Source organism: Capra hircus, chromosome 3 (assembly GCF_001704415.2).
Source record: "Capra hircus breed San Clemente chromosome 3, ASM170441v1, whole genome shotgun sequence".
Classification (NCBI taxonomy): domain Eukaryota; kingdom Metazoa; phylum Chordata; class Mammalia; order Artiodactyla; family Bovidae; genus Capra; species Capra hircus.
Window position 1 is genome coordinate 97642121 of NC_030810.1, and position 16563 is coordinate 97658683.

At 40.6% G+C, this 16563-nt stretch overlaps 1 protein-coding gene across 21 annotated transcripts in view; it reads left to right on the forward strand.

Annotated features, from left to right (window-relative positions):
• PDE4DIP (phosphodiesterase 4D interacting protein) overlaps positions 1 to 16563 on the forward strand; it is a 244857-nt gene that overhangs the window by 162863 nt on the left and 65431 nt on the right. For 11 of the 21 annotated variants that reach the window (XM_018045995.1, XM_018045991.1, XM_018045987.1 and 8 more), the window contains 9 exons: positions 9441 to 9572; positions 10212 to 10331; positions 10574 to 10666; positions 10802 to 11014; positions 11881 to 12039; positions 12893 to 13006; positions 13196 to 13333; positions 14037 to 14216; positions 15339 to 15533. In XM_018045995.1, coding sequence (XP_017901484.1) covers positions 9441 to 9572; positions 10212 to 10331; positions 10574 to 10666; positions 10802 to 11014; positions 11881 to 12039; positions 12893 to 13006; positions 13196 to 13333; positions 14037 to 14216; positions 15339 to 15533 — 1344 coding nt within the window. Of the gene's footprint in view, positions 1 to 8; positions 1649 to 9440; positions 9573 to 10211; positions 10332 to 10573; positions 10667 to 10801; positions 11015 to 11880; positions 12040 to 12892; positions 13007 to 13195; positions 13334 to 14036; positions 14217 to 15338; positions 15534 to 16563 lie in introns of those variants that run through there. The other 10 variants (XR_001295452.2, XM_013962486.2, XM_005677771.3 and 7 more) reach the window with 1 other exon arrangement.

Sequence of the window (16563 nt, forward strand, 5' to 3'; positions counted from 1 at the left end):
GAAGCGACGGGACGCGCTGGCCACCCCGCATGCGCAGAGCGAGGAGCCGGCCTCCTGGACTACAGCTCCCAGAGGAGTTTGCTGGCGGCTGCAGGCGTCGAGCCGCCGGCGCCATCTTGAAATCTGATCCTCAATCTCTGAGTCTTTGCGTCAGCCGCGGGCGGCAGCCGGAGGACCGCGAACTCGGCCCGCTGAAAAGGGAGGACATTGAGGACACAGCGGCTGGCGGGAGAGACAGCTGGAGGAGACATGGCAGGTTCTGAGCGCGGCCTGCGCTGCTGTCACTCAGCATCCTCCTGAGGCATTTCCTCGCCCGCCGCCTCCCCGAGGGGCGGGGCTGACCACTCTGGTACCCAGAACCCGCGCGCGGGTGTCAGCGGAGCGCCCCTGCAGGGTGGGCACCCCACCAAGCTGTGCCATGCCAGCCGGAGGCCACCGAGGCGGGAGACGGAACGCAACCAAGCGCCAGTGAGCGATCACCGAACAGCAGCCGCCTCCGGGAAGCTCGGCAACCGTAGGAGGGAAGATGAAGGAGATTTGCAGGATCTGTGCCCGGGAGCTGTGCGGAAACCAGCGGCGCTGGATCTTCCACACGGCGTCCAAGCTCAACCTCCAGGTTCTGTTGTCGCACGTCCTGGGCAAGGATGTCTCCCGCGATGGCAAAGCTGAGTTTGCTTGCAGCAAGTGCGCGTTCATGCTCGATCGGATCTATAGATTCGACACCGTCATTGCCCGGATCGAAGCCCTTTCTATTGAGCGCTTGCAGAAGCTGCTGCTGGAGAAGGACCGCCTCAAGTTCTGCATTGCTAGCATGTATCGGAAGAATAACGATGACCCTGGCGCGGAGACCAAGGCGGGGAATGGAACGGTTGACATTTCCAGCTTACCCGATGTCAGATACTCTGCACTGCTCCAGGAAGACTTTGCCTATTCAGGGTTCGAGTGTTGGGTAGAAAATGAAGATCAGATTCAGGAGCACAGCTGTCATGCTTCGGAAGGCCCCGGAAATCGACCCAGGAGATGCCGAGGCTGTGCAGCTTTGCGGGTGGCTGATTCTGACTACGAAGCCATTTGTAAGGTACCTCGAAAGGTGGCGAAAAGTATTTCTTGTGGCCCCTCTACCAGATGGTCCACCAGCATTTGCACTGAAGAACCAGCGTTGTCCGAGGTTGGGCCACCGGATTTACCAAATGCGAAGGTACCGCCAGATGGAGAAAGCATGGAGGAAGGGACCCCGGGATCCTCTGTGGAATCTTTGGATGCAAGTGTCCAGGCTAGTCCTCCACAACCAAAGGATGAGGAACCTGAGAGAAGCGCAAAGGAACTTGTAAAGTGTGACTGCTGTTCAGATGAACAGGCTCCCCAGCATACGTGTAACCATAAGCTGGAGCTAGCTCTTAGCATGATTAAAGGTCTTGATTATAAGCCCATCCAGAGCCCCCGAGGGAGCAAGCTTCCTATTCCAGTGAAATCCAATCCATCTGGAACCAGGCCTGGCCATATCATGACAGATGGAGTTAGTTCTGGTTTCCTTAACAGGTCTTTGAAACCCCTTTACAAGACACCTGTGAGTTATCCCTTGGAGATTTCAGACCTGCAGGAGCTGTGGGATGATCTCTGTGAAGATTATCTGCCACTTCGGGTCCAGGTATACAAAATGGCTGCATATTGCCTTTCTGATTAAAGTTAGCTGGCTTCAGGCTTCACATGATTTCTATCTAGGGGAAGGTTAATAGTCTAGACTTGAGAAAATTAATCATTGAACCCATTTTTGCTTTACCTTTTGCTTCTGTCCATTTTAATAAATGTGATTCACACAAGTAATTTGCTTTCCATAGTAGCCTCTTTATAAGATTATCTGTTGGCTTTCCCACTAATTATCAAAATTGTACATGTTTAAGACAAAGATTCATAATTCATTTTCATCTTAAACAATTTTTAATCTTATTTCTGGCACTGGAACTCTTTCCTCTCACTTGTCCTACCGCCTCTCTACTTCTGTTTGTTTGTTTTGTTTTCACTTTTAGATTTATGAATATTTTCTTCTGTGAGGGAGTTAGTTCCCAAGTTAGTCCGCCCTAGAGCATTAAGCCATTCATCCCCACCTGTGCCTTGAACTGATTAGAGCATAGGGTAAAGGTTTGAGGAGAACCTATTAATCCACCAAAATATTGTAATATGTGGACAACATTTATAATAAATTAAGAGGTCATTTGAGGACTAATGATGACTTTTTCATAAAAGAGACTTGGGAATTCAAAATTTAAAATGTTAAGGCAAAACGTGTCTACAGCCAGTTTGTATAACGAGCTCTATGTGAAGATGTTTGGTGTTGAGCAGGACTTCATCCGTTATTGGGTGATAGAGTTTTACCTGTTTTACTCGTGAATTTCGTAATGACTGGAAGATGGCAGTTGATCTTACTTTGAGCTGTTCATACCAACTTTTTACATTCAGTTGTGTACAGGGGCCTGACAGATGCTGTCTTGTTTATACAGCAGCAGTAGTTTCAGTTAACGTTGTGAAACATCTGGCATGTTCTACTTGATATAGATTCTTTAGTCATACTGTTACAGAGGTGGACAATCTAGAAGGTGTTTCTGGAAAGCTTGCTAACCAGTCAACATCATCCCAGAATCTTAGAGCTTCTAAATGAAATTGTTGACTCTCACTTGACAGCTTTGAAAAACAGTTCTATTGTGTATAAAATTTGCATCACAGTAAGAATATGGGAGAAATATTTTTGAATTTACACTAACTTGTCAGAAACAGCATTGTTAGGGAAAAGTATGAGTATCCAAAAGTTTAAACTGTGTTTTCATTTCTATAAAATGTTTAGGATGCCCAACGCTTGTGTACTTTCCTTTTGCTCCCTTTTCTTTCATTGGCCTTCACAGCTAAATTTGAGCTTTCCAGTACAGTATTTCTGTGAGCCAACATAGATGTCACAGATTCATCGTAGTGTTTCTGTATTAGGATCTAAAAGTAGTTGGACAGAGTGGATGGGAAATATGACCAATATAGTAGAAATATAGCCCCCTTCAAATATGGCCAATATTGAAGAAAGGTGAAGACTTAGAAAACTGCAGTAAAGCAAAAGATTTTTCCTCCATATTAAATTTAAAATACTCTGTTGGTGCCTGGGCTCAACAAATTTTGGAATTGAGAAGGATTCTAAAGATCATCTCAGGCAGTCTGTCAGTTTAGAGATATGGAAAGCTCATGGTTAAATAACTTAGCTCAGGTGGAGTCAAAAGTTCCTAGCCATTCTCATCCAAGACCTTTTTATTCTGTGTATTAAATCACATTGCCTGATGGCATTGAATTAAGTAACTACTTATTTTAAGTGCAGGGCTTTTGTTCTATAACCTGAGGATGTCAGGTGGATTCTTTAGGGATAGACCCTGTGAAGAACTTTGGCATCCTGATGAGCACAGTTAAAATATGGTAATTGTATCTTTAGGTCAAATCCCTTTACTTCACTAAATGTAGACATTAGAAAAAAAAAAATAGCCCTTTAATACAGCAGTATAAGACTTCTGCTATCACCAGGCTTTACCGTCTTTACTGTTTGTTGAATATTAAAACATGGAGAGGAGAGAGAAAACATTCAGCCTGAAGAATTCTGGTATTTGATTGCTAAGCTATTTTCTCCAATAATTAAGAATGTGGAGGGAAATAGATTAATTAGACATAAAGTGTTTGTAGATAAAATGTGTATTTTGGATTCCAGATCTACTGTCTAAGTCTGGTTGACTTTTATAAGCTTTTTAAGGCCTAGTGTGCTTTATGGCGAAAGCAGAACTAAGTGGGACAAAGGCAGACAGATTTTTGTCTTTCTCTGAACAAGTGTGTATAGAATAGAAGTAAGTGCAAATTATTTTCCTTTAGTTAAATTATACTCCAAATATGAAGAAAAGCTCTTCTCTCCTAAAGAGGGAGATTGTTCTGTAAGGGCATTTTGCTTCCTTTGTTTAATCTGGTTACTGTTAAATGTCACCATCAGAATTCCTCCTGGTTGCCTTTCTCCTTTTTCTTTCTTTCCTTCTTTCTTTCTTATTTTAAAGCTAACGAGCAACAGTGTAGTTTTGCTTAATAATTTTCTCATATTGTGCAAACTGATTTATTGCCTCCTACAGAATTTATGTCTAAAGACCCAAGGTTTTTCACTTATTTAAAGAAAGGTTTGAAGCCTTCTTCTATCTTGTTATTTCCTGAACTAGAAAAGCTATGATAGGAGGGCTGTGGTCCCTTAGTGAACATTACTTCAGTTTTGGCTCATGTGCAGATTCCTTTTCTGTAAATTCAAAGAGCGAGAGATCTTTGCTTCAAACCTTGCAATGCCAGAACCTGGCTCTTGTATGACTGCGATGAATTTATCCCTCTCATAGCTTAGCTACATAACCCAGATCAGGCCCTTTGCAAGATGTAAGCATTAGATGCTGCTGTATCTTCTATTACTAACAATAGGATAGAAAATTATAGCAGTTTGAGCTCTATGACTTGCTGTTATGACTAGGAAAATGCTGTTATGACAAGAAAAATGCTGTTAATACAGATCAAAATAACTGCCTTTTAGCCTAAAGGTCTTACATTATGCAGCATTAGGCCTGGAAGGAATTCTCTTTTCTGTTGCTGAAAAGTATTTGTCCTGAGTCAAAACCAACTTAAAATTATGATTACAACATGATTTTAGTAACTGATACCCTGGAGATTAACACCCATTCAACCAGATCAAGTATTACTGATATCATGCTCTACACAATCTTCATAGGAGTGATTGGTTTATGTACTTGATACTCACAAGAATTAATTGTCAGCTGTTTACTCAGTGGGCCTTTGATAAGCACTCTTTTGGCAGACTTACCTGCAAGGGCTTTTTTTTTTTTTTTTCCCTTGAGATTTATAGTAATAAAGTACTAAGAATAAAGAAGAAACAAGCATCTTCCAGACTTTCGGTCCATATATTACATTCCTAGAAGAAGAGGTTTCCTATGAATATGCATGCCAAGATGGGTTCAGACAAGGTCCAGGCTCATTATGTGCTTTTCTGCGGCATTCTTCAGATTTAAAGTTGATGTTGAAATATTTAAATTAAACATCTCCCTTTCTATCCAGCCAGTCTTTTTTCTAAGAGAGCCACTGAGGGATTAAAACATTGGGCTGGAAATTAGAAAACAGGCCTGTTGCTTATTTGCTTTTTCTTCTGTTGTTCATTCTAAGCAAAAATTTTTGGCTCAAGTAATATTCCAGGTGGCTTCCCTTGTGGCTCAGCTGGTAAAGAATCCACCTGCAATGCAGGAGACCTGGGTTTGATCCCTGGGTTGGGAAGATCCCCTGGAGAAGGAAATGGCAACCCAATCCAGCATCCTTGCCTGGAAAATCTCATGGACAGAGGAGCCTGGTGGGTTGCAGTCCATGGGGTCACAAAGAGTCAGGCACGACTGAGTGAAAAACACTGCTTACTTAATATTCCAGGCATTATGATAGGCAGTTGATTTTATAGATATGAAAGAGAAGTTACCATTTTAAGTGCATTCAGCTTAATTGGATCCTATTTCCAGTGTAACTTTGGACAAATTATTTACCTGTTACAAGTCTCCGTTTTCTCACATGTGAGTTGAGAGTAGATCAGATGGTTAGTTTATAAAGTGTCCTTCACTGGTCTAAGATTCTTTGAAGTGACTAAATATGGCTACCTTCCCTGGCATTTAAAACTTGAAGCTATTTTACTTAATTTTGCTGGTTACAGTTTAAATTTGGAAAGTACTTTAAAATAGATGTTGTTGGAAAGTTGTTTTACACCGAGAAAGTAAGAAGCCAAGTTTTGTAGAGAATGTTTTATTGTTAAGTGATAAAGTTATTTATCAGTAGAATTGTTGTAAATATCTATTAAAAGACTTGCTTCTCCTGTGGTGTGACATAATTCACATTGCTTCAGGGCAAGGCTCCCCATTATACCCACAACAACAAATATCTCAATTTTTTCTAGGAATCCTTATCCTTGCTACTTGTCTCTTTCTCCCTCTCCCACTATCCAGGCCTGTTGACTCTACTTTCAAAACATGTTCAAATCTATCCATTTCTCTTTCCCTCCTTTATTACCACTATAATCCAAAGCAGTATTTTCATTCCCATGCAGCAGCCTCCTAGCTGTTCTTCTCATTTCCCCTGATGCTCTCCAACAGTTCAGTTATCATATAGCAACTAGAGTGATCTTTTAAAAATTTAAATATAATTGATTACTTTTCTGTTAAAAACACTGCAGTCCATTCCTATGTCAATGAGAATGAAATGCAGCTTCATTACCTGTGGTGCATAGAAGCTACATCTGATCTGGCCCCGCCTGCCTTCCCACTTCGTCATGTGTCAGCATCCCCTTTGCCCATCGTGCTCTGGCCCTGTGTGCTCCAGCAAGGCGACCATTAGCCTTGTGTGGCTGTTGACCACATGAAATGTGGCTAGTCCAAATTGAGAGATGCTATGAATGTACAGTATACCTTTAATTTTAAAGGAACAATGTAAAGAATTAGTATCTTGTTAATTTTCATATTGCATGCATACTTGTGACAATATTTTAAATACAATATATTTGGTCAAAATGTTTCATTGAAGGATTTCCGTGATAACTCAGTTGGTAAAGAATCTGCCTGCAATGCAGGAGACCCCAGTTCGATTCCTGGGTCAGGAAGATCCCCTGGAGAAGGGATAGGCTATACTCCAGATAGCTCACTCCAGTATTCTTGGGCTTCCCTTGTGGCTCATCAAGACCTAAAGAGCCTCTTGATGAAAGTGAAAGAGGAGAGTGAAAAAGTTGGCTTAAAACTCAACATTCAGAAAACTAAGGTCATGGCATTTGGTCCCATCACTTCATGGCAAATAGATGGGGAAACAGTGGAAACAGTGACAGACTATTTTTTGGGGTTCCAAAATCACTGCAGATGGCGACTGTAGCCATGAAATTAAAAGACACTTGCTCCTTGGAAGAAAAGCTATGACCAATCTGGACAGCATATTCAAAAGCAGAGACTACCTTGCCAGCAAAGGTCCATCTAGTCAAAGCTATGGTTTTTCCAGTAGTCATGTATGCATGTGAGAGTTGGACTATAAAGAAAGCTGAGCGCTAAAGAATTGATGCTTTTGAACTGTGGTGTTGGAGAAGACTCTTGAGAGTCCCTTGGACTGCAAGGAGATCCAACCAGCCCATCCTAAAGGAAATCAGTTCTGAATATTCACTGGAAGGACTGATGCTGAAGCTGAAACTCCAATACTTTGGCCACCTGATGTGAAGAACTGACTCATTTGAAAAGATCCTGATGCTGGGAAAAATCGAAGGCGAGAGGAGAGGGACGACAGGATGAGATGGTTGGATGGCATCACAGAATCAATGGACATGAGTTTGAGTAAACTCCAGGAGTTGGTGATGGACAGGGAGGCCTAGCATGCTTCAGTCTATGGGGTTGCAAAGAGTCGGGCACGACTGAACGACTGAACTGCACTGAACTGTGGCTCAGCTGGTAAAGAATCCACCCGTGATGCGGGAGACCTGGATTTCGATCCCTGGGTTGGGAAGATCCCCTGGAGAAGGAAAGGGCTATCCACTCTAGTATTCTGGCCTAGAGAGTCAATCACAACTGAGTGGCAAAATGTTTTATTAAAATTAACTTTATTTATTTTTACTTTAGTCAATGAAGATACTAGAAAAATTTAAATTACACATATAGCTCACATTATACTTCTGTTGGAAAGTACTTCTCCATCCACAAAGGCCTTTTTCTTTCCCAGGGTCATATCTACCCTAGGTCTTTTTCTTGAGTTGTTCCTCTGCCTAGATCTTTGCATTGCTGGTTCCTAATCAGGTAGATCTTCATTTAAATACTGTCTGAAAGAGACCTCCCACTGATCAGCCAGTTTAGAGTAACTTAATGACTTTGTCCTGCTTACCTGTTTCCTTGTCACTATCTTTTATTTTGTGTATTTCCTTGTTCTTTTATTCTGTAGCTCCCCACTCCCCCTCCCATAGTGCTTTGCATATTAGGGTACTTCATAGATGTTTTTTTAAAATGATGAACAGCACTGGGAGAATAGAAAAGATTTTTCTTCTGAAATCTTTATTAAGAAAGAAACTGAAAGGCACTCAATTGTGTCTGACTGTGTGACCCCATGGACTGTAACCTGCCAGGCTCCTCTGTCCTTGAAATTCTCCAGGCCAGAATACTGGAGTGGGTAGCTGTTCCCTTCACAACCCAGGGATTGAAACCAGGTCTCCAGCATTGCAGGCAGATTCTTTACTATCTGAGCCAGGAGGGAAGCCCAACTTCCAGTCAGCTGCTATCAGGAAGTGGTTTAAGGTCAGCTATAACCCCACAGCCTGGAAGGTGGTAGTCAGAACTTGAACGTGTGAGGTAAAGAAAAAATTAATAGCAGTTACCTTTTTTCTCTTCATAATGGATTTGTATTTTCCCTAATTGGGAGTGGGAGAGAAGAGGGGAGGAAGCAGGGAGAGAAAAGGTAGAATTTAATGCCACAGTGAATTGCTAAAGTTTTAATTCTGTATCTTAGCTCATAATGAATGTTGGGTCAAGTTCAATAAGTTTATCTTAGTCTGTCTATACTTGATTGTCTCAAATATAAATAGATGTTTTTTTCTCCTAAGTCTTTTTGATGAACTGATATTCCTATAAAACATACCTCCTTCCCAGACCTTATGGATTTTAAATTCTAATTTTTAATTTTTACTTTGAAATAATTTCAAACTTAGAGAAGTCTTAAGAGAAGTACAGAGAACTCCCAAGTCCACCAGTTGCTAATATTTACATAGATTTATGAGTTGCTAATATGTTGCTATAATTGCTTTATCACTCCAACTATCTGTAGACACATTTTTTATTTGTGAATTATTTGAGAATTAGTTGCAGATATAATATATCTTAATATAGCATAACAACAACTCAGTTACCAAAGTTAGGAAATTTAGTACTGATTAAATACTGGTATCTAATATGTGCTTCATATTTGAAATCTACTCACTTTTCTAATAATGTGAAATAGGCATACAATAAGGAGGGTAGTTGAGCTATAACTTTTTCTCCCCTAGGGATGGTAGAAATTTGATCTTTTGAATTCCCTGATTGAAAATAGAATATAGCAAATATTTGGTCATCATGAGTGTTTTTTAAAATCCTCCCTCCTTTTTAATTTCTGAATTACTTGCTTTGAGTAGTGTTTATGCAGGTTCATACAGAAAGGTAGGAATGGTAGCTTGGGAGTAAGTGACTTGATAAGTCATAATAAGGAACAGAACTTTTCCTTTCTTCAATTCATACCGATGATCCATTCAGCACCCGTAATTTGCTAAGTCTCTGGCAAAAGAGGCCAAAAACATTTGAAGATAAAATTTATTGTCAGGTACGCTTAACTTGGCTTGTGCTTCTTCCTAGCCCGTGACTGAAGACTTACTCAAACAACAGAAGTTGAATTCAAATGAGACTGGTACAACTCAGCAGTCTGTATCTGATTCCCATCTGGCAGAACTCCAGGAAAAAATCCAGCAAACAGAGACCACCAACAAGGTATGATCAAAACCACGCCCTTGGGGATCAAAGGGTTTCTTTATATTCGTAGAAGTGTAGCTCTTTCCTTTCTGTCTCAAGCGTTTTAGTCTGTTCTGCACAGATCAGAATTTCTGCTGTCTTTTATGTCTGAGATTAAAACTTGAATATGGTTTTTAACTGTATAAGGTACTGAGACAAGAAGTTTATGCTTTTGATTTAACTTTTGACCTTTATGTAGCCCATGGGTTTTAACATCTGCTTAGAAGAAAATTCCCACAATTTGGGATGCAGCACTCCTTGCTTGTACCCTTGTTGTGTCCTGTCATGTAGTAGATAGCAAAAGCTCCTTGGTCCTTGTATAAAGGCTCCTTAGTGACTCATATGGACAAGTACCCCCAGTACGGCTGCTGTCATACAGAATGCACAGCTCATGAGAGTTGAAGCAATTGAGTATTGAAGGAAATATTTCATATCTCCTGTTACTTTGTCTTGCTGATTGACTTAAGACTTTAATGGTTACACTGTGTGGGGGAAAACAGCAATGTAACATCCCCTAAGAAATCCTTTAAACCTAGATTTGAGGACAGATTTCATGGTTGCATTTGAGAGTAAAAGAGATCATTGACCTACCAAACGGTTTTTCTTTACTGAATTCAGATTCTTCAAGAAAAACTGAATGAAATGAGCTGTGAACTGAAGTCTGCTCAGGAGTCATCTCAGAAGCAAGATGATACAATTCAAAACCTCAAGGAAACTCTGAAAAGCAGGGAAAGTGAGGTAAAATGTTTGGCAATCATGGACCTATGAGGAAATGGTTTTTCCTGTCAAAGTAGACAAGTATCCTGTAATCTGTAGAAATGGATATTTTCAGCCTAACAGATCGTAGAGAAATTGTAGTGTCATCTAGATAGGTATTTTGGAATAGTCCTGCTACGAAAATCTGTATAGGTGAGATAATAAGATAATGGAGTTTATACTTAGTTTGCTAACATGTTTGGTACCCCCTCTCTCGTTTGCAGACTGAGGAGTTGTACCAGGTGATTGAAGGTCAAAACGACACAATGGCTAAGCTTCGAGAAATGCTGCACCAGAGTCAGCTTAAACAGCTTCATGTATGTGAGGGTCACCCAGGACAAGAGGCGTCACTTGAGGATGTGCCGCTCTCAGCCACGGTCTTGATCGCGTTGGTCTTCTTGGCTGCTCAGTGCCGGCCCTTCTCGTGACGATGCGTTTCACTCTCTTTTCAGAACTCAGAGGGTACTTCCCCAGCTCAGCAACAGGTGGCTCTGCTTGATCTTCAAAGTGCTTTATTCTGCAGCCAGCTTGAAATACAGAAGCTCCAGAGGGCAGTACGACAAAAAGAACGGCAGCTGGCTGATGCTAGACGATGTGTGCGGTTTGTAGAGGCTGCAGCACAGGAGAGAGAGCAGCAGAAAGAGGCTTCTTGGAAACATAACCAAGTAAATGATTAATCATTGTGTGGCAGTGTGTAAAGGTGAACTTTGCCCTGGTAATAACTTTTTATAAGGATAGCTTGTGTTGAATGTACTTAATCTAAGTAATTCATTTCAACGGGCTGTGTTCTGGAAATACAAGAGTGACTATCACAGGCGCTTTCCTCCTCAGTTACTTGTAATATAGTATGAGAGACAGTCATGGAGACAGTATTTCAGTGTGGTAAATACTGTAGAAGAGACATAGGCATCCTATGGGAATATATAGTGTGGTAAATATTGTAGAGGAGGCATAAGGATCCTATAGGAATATATAGGGAGAGCTGGGGGAGCCAGGGAAAGCTTCACGAAGGAACATTGTCTAAGATTATTCTTCAAGGGTGGGTAAAAGTCAGTGAGACAGAAAAGCAGGAAGACCAACCAAGTGAGAGGAATGGCATGCCATGTGTGCTTTTTTTAAAAAATTAAAACATATAATTCTTAAATAGTTTCTTGTTAGCTTGGAAAAAATGCTCCCAGTTCTTTTTTAAGAATTAAAAGGATGGGTAATAATCGTGTATCCTTGAGCTTATTGGTAAAATAAAGGATCCACGTTTACACTGGAATCAAATCCCACTTTGTGCTCATATAGATAGATCACTTTTAAGTCAAAAAGTAAGTATTGAATCATAGTATTAATACTCCCATCCACAGTTCCCATAGTTTCCCTCATCCTATTTGACCCTTGTAGTATTTCTTTCGTAATTTTAAGAATGGCACCTTTTGCTACTTTATTTTTTTGTTCTCTATGCCTTGAAAGTTTTAAGGCCTCCGTATCTAATGACCATGTGAAAATTTTAGATTATTTGAGAAAGGGAATCTGTTTAATTCAGGAATTGCGAAAAGCCCTACAGCAGCTACAAGGAGAACTTCAGAGTAAGAGCCAACAGCTTCATACCCTGGAGGCTGAAAAATATACTGAGATTCGCACCCAAGAGCAGCACATTCAGCACCTCCACCACAGTGTGAGTCACAAAGAGCAGCTGCTTCAGGTGAGTCCACAGAATGATTCAGCTGAAACTGGGTTCACGGGACACAGGCGTTTATGTTCGTATCATCTCAAAGTGGCCACTTGTGTTGAGTACCTGCTACATGGAGAACTGAGGTGTGGGGACCAGGAGGATTCAAAAGAAATAGAAAGTAAATCCGTGCGTGAACCAAGATGATAACCAGCAAGTGTAGGAAAATAAGAACTACAGACCTGAAAGACTTAAGCAGTAAATGTTCAGCCAATAGTTATTAAGCATCTCTGTGAGTCAGATACCAGGCCAGGAATGGGGAAGATGAAGAGAAGATATGTCTTCTGCTCCCACTGAAGACCTCTGTATATCCAGTTATTTAGGTGATAAAATGTAAGTTATAGGGGAAAAAATGGAAGACTGAGGAAGAGAGTGGTCAGTTCTACCACCTACTCCAAGATTTAGTCACATTGAATACCTTATACTTCACTGACCATGTGATTTTTTTCATAATACGCATACATATATTATACCTACATTTTTTTCTCTGACAGAAATACCCTACACAGCCTCTTGGGAAACTCCTAGTGCTTGCTTTAAGAGCAAACATAACCTCCTTCATGCGAACTTTAGTGACACCTTCAGGCAGAGTTAGACCATGCGTCCTGTGTTCCCCCAGAAGATGTGTTTACATATACTCACATATATCTGATGTGGAATTGTTAGCACTTCGTGTGTCTGTTATCTCTGCTAAACTGTGTTCCCCTTGAGAGTGATCACATTGTGTTTTTTATCCTGAAACACTAACAGATTGCTTGACACAGTGTAGGAATTCAGTTAATACTAAGTAAAAGGAATAAAGGAAATTATTTCTTGGTCCTGTTAGGAATTTCGGGAGCTCCTGCAGTACCGAAATAACTCGGACAAAACCCTTGAAGCAAATGAAATGTTGCTTGAGAAACTTAGGCAAAGAATACAAGATAGAGATGTTGCCCTAGAGGTATGTTCCATAATTCTGCTCATGATGCTCTGGGTTATTCTGTCCCCAGGGGGACTATAGAAATGTGTGTTAACTGAATTTGCTGCTTTTTGGAGTTGGTTTTCTATTCTTTTATATTTGGAATCTTATTGAATAAGCGTAATCAGAATAGTGGCTCTTACGGAGCTTTGGTATGCTTACTGCTTGCAGCGGGCTATAGATGAAAAGTTCTCCAGCCTAGAAGAAAAGGAAAAAGAACTGCGTCAACTTCATCTTGCCATGAGAGAGCGAGATCACGACTTAGAGAGGCTGCGCGGTATCCTCTCCTCCAATGAAGCTACCATGCAGGTGAGAGCAGACTCCGTCCTGACTTGGCATCCCTCTCCCACTCGGATTCTAAGCCGGAAGCATCACCCCTTCCATCGTTTGCTGAAAATCAGGATATTCGTTTTATATATTAAAAAATGCAAAACCAAACAAAAATAGCAGTCATTAGTTCTGTTATCATAGACTATGGAGTGAGAAGTTTTAGCACTTCTAGTATGAACTTTGTAGGACAGGGCAGTGAATACGGATTCATAGTTCTAATTTATTTCTAATTCTTGTCAGTGTTTCTATGCTTTTATAGAACCATTGCTCAGATGCAACTATTGTATTGTATTTTTCTCATTAATATTATGTACATGTCTGTGTAGAACCACAGTCAAGAGTTCTTATTTCTCTTATTAATACTTACTCTCGGCTACTTTTGTATATTTCTTTTAGATCTTTAATATCTAACCATCTGGAACTTCTTGAAAAAGTTCTTCACTTCTTCCAAAATACTTTATTTAGAACATACATGATCTATCTCTCTACAAACTAGATAAGAGTTTCTAATAACAAAAAATAGACTAATATGGCATTGTTAGATTAGATACAAAGTTTTTCCTTTTGCAACATAAATCGATAAGATAATATAGGAGATAATGTCAAGGTGGGTCAGGTCTGTTCATGCTGAGGAGCGTGGGGTGGCTCTTTGACTTAGCAACTGCTGTCTCTATGACTGTAGAGTATGGAGAGTCTCCTGAGGTCCAAAGGCCTGGAAGTGGAACAGTTGTCTGCCACCTGTCAGAACCTCCAGTGGCTGAAAGAAGAAATGGAAACCAAATTTAGCTGTTGGCAGAAGGAGCAAGAAAGCATCATTCAGCAGCTACAGACATCTCTGCATGACAGAAACAAAGAAGTAGAGGCAAGTATTTAGTTAACTTACGGGCAGTCGGTTTAGTGATGACATAATCTCAGTCTTGGATTAGGACTCTTAAGGTCTGAGAGGCTGGTGACCCAAGTGTTTAATTCCATCTTGTGCCTGGGCGGGTCATTGGCTTTCATGGGAATTTTTTCCCTACACCTCTAAACTCAAGGGGACAATTATCTTTCTCAAAGAAGTTATGTGAGAATTAATGAGATCTAAAAAATATACCCACAGTATGATAAGTAACCTTTGTTATGGTGCATATGCTATGTCAGGCACTATTTTAAGAGCTTACTGCTACTGCTTAGTTGCTTCGCTCATGTCTGACTCTTTGCAACCCTATGGACTGTAGCCCACCAGGCTTCTCTGGCCATGGGATTCTGCAGGCAAGAATACTGGAGTGGGTTGCCATGCCCTCCTCCAGGGGATCTTTCCCACCCAAGGATCAAACCCTGATCTCCTGCATTGCAGGCAGAGTCTTTACCACTGAGCCACCAGGGAAGCCCCGTTTTAAGAGCTTAATGGATATTCACTGAATCCTTACAAACCTATGAGGTACATACTGTTATTCCTCTTTTACAGTCAAGGGAACAGACTTCTGAAGTGAATTAACTTGTCTAAAGTGACATAGCTAATAAGTGGTATAACCAGTGTGCAATCTAGATGGTGTGGCTCCACAGTTTTAACTACCATGTGTTACCTCCTAGTATAGACTTGGGAGCTACATCACCGTGCTTATAAAAACAGTGCTTGTTGTTTTTTGCAGTTTATCATTGTGCGTTCCCCTATAAAGTTAAACTGGGGAGAAAATAAATGAACTGAGTACCCTTTTATCCCCATCTAATATTATTACATGCCCTGAGCATATAAGGAAAGGACTTATTTTAGAAAACAACATGTAAGTTGCCTTTCTAAGTTTTTTTTTTTTCTGTATTATTAATGTTCATTCCCTGAGTGTGTATTGACAGTCTTTTATGTGCAAGGCCTATGCTAGATCTGGGGCAACAAAAATGAGTAAAACATCATGCTGTCTCTTCTGTGATAGATTCTTTTAAGCCCTTTGATGTGTATTAGAGGTAATTCTTTCCTCCAGAACTTACACTCTCTCTCCTGTATTAGGATCTTACCGCAACATTGCTCTGCAAACTTGGACCAGGGCAGAGTGAGATAGCTGAGGAGCTGTGCCAGCGTCTACAGCGGAAAGAACGGATGCTGCAGGACCTTCTGAGTGATCGGAACAAGCAAGCGGTGGAATATGAAATGGAGATTCAGGGCCTGCTTCAGTCCATGAGCGCAAGAGAGCAGGAGAGCCGAGTAAGGACTAATGCACAGGCTGGGAGAGACTCGCCCTGCACATTTATAGTCCACACTACAGAAAGCATTAGACCCTTGTTACTTGTAAAATTTGTGTTGTCTTAAGTCCATTCTATTAGCTGTTTTTCCTTCAGCCTATTGACTCTATAGTTTTACATGAATCATCAAGTGAAAGTCGCTCAGTCGTATCCAACTCTGTGACCCCATGGACTATACAGTCCTTGGAATTCTTCAGCCAGAATACTGGAGTGGGTAGCCATTCCCTTTTTCAGGGGATCTTCCCAACTCAGGGATCAAAACCATGTCTCCTGCATTGCAGGTGGATTCTTTTACCAGCTGAGCCACCAGGGACACCCATAGGAACTATTTCTAGAACACTTTGCTTTTGGAGGATGCCTAAATAATACATATCCCCACTCATTAAGTTCATTATATATTGATAACATTTTCCTTTCCTTAATTTTCTGATCATTTTGACTGAAAGGAATATGGGATTCTGGAGTGTTTTGATTTCGATTCTAAATTATCAAGACTTGAGTGATATTTTGTTTCTACCCAAGATATGAGAAAGCTTATTCTTTGTACATTTTGTCTTAATTCATGTAAAATCTGAGTTATCTTAAGAGGGAAGAAAAGATTTTTTTCAAAGCTGTGATGAGAGTAAATAATCTCACAGTAAATATGGGATATAGATAGTAATTTCAAAATAACAATGCACAGATATTTCAAAAGCAAATTCTTAATTTATCTTCATTTCCATATATCTTTCTCCTAAAGGCTAGAGTCTGGTATAGTTGGCTTGTGCTACATTTCAGGGACCAGTCACTCAGAATTCCCCCTAGTCAGTTTTCAGAGAGAAATAGATTCTTATCATTTGCCTATGTTATTTGACCGTAATAGTCTCTAATGCTTCCTTATAGTATGGAATGGTTATATTCCACTCATCCAGTTCTCAGGCCCATTGAAGTAAATACACATTTTGTTAGAAACATGCTGCTTTGTGCTGCAGGAACTGCTTTTAGAATGGCCT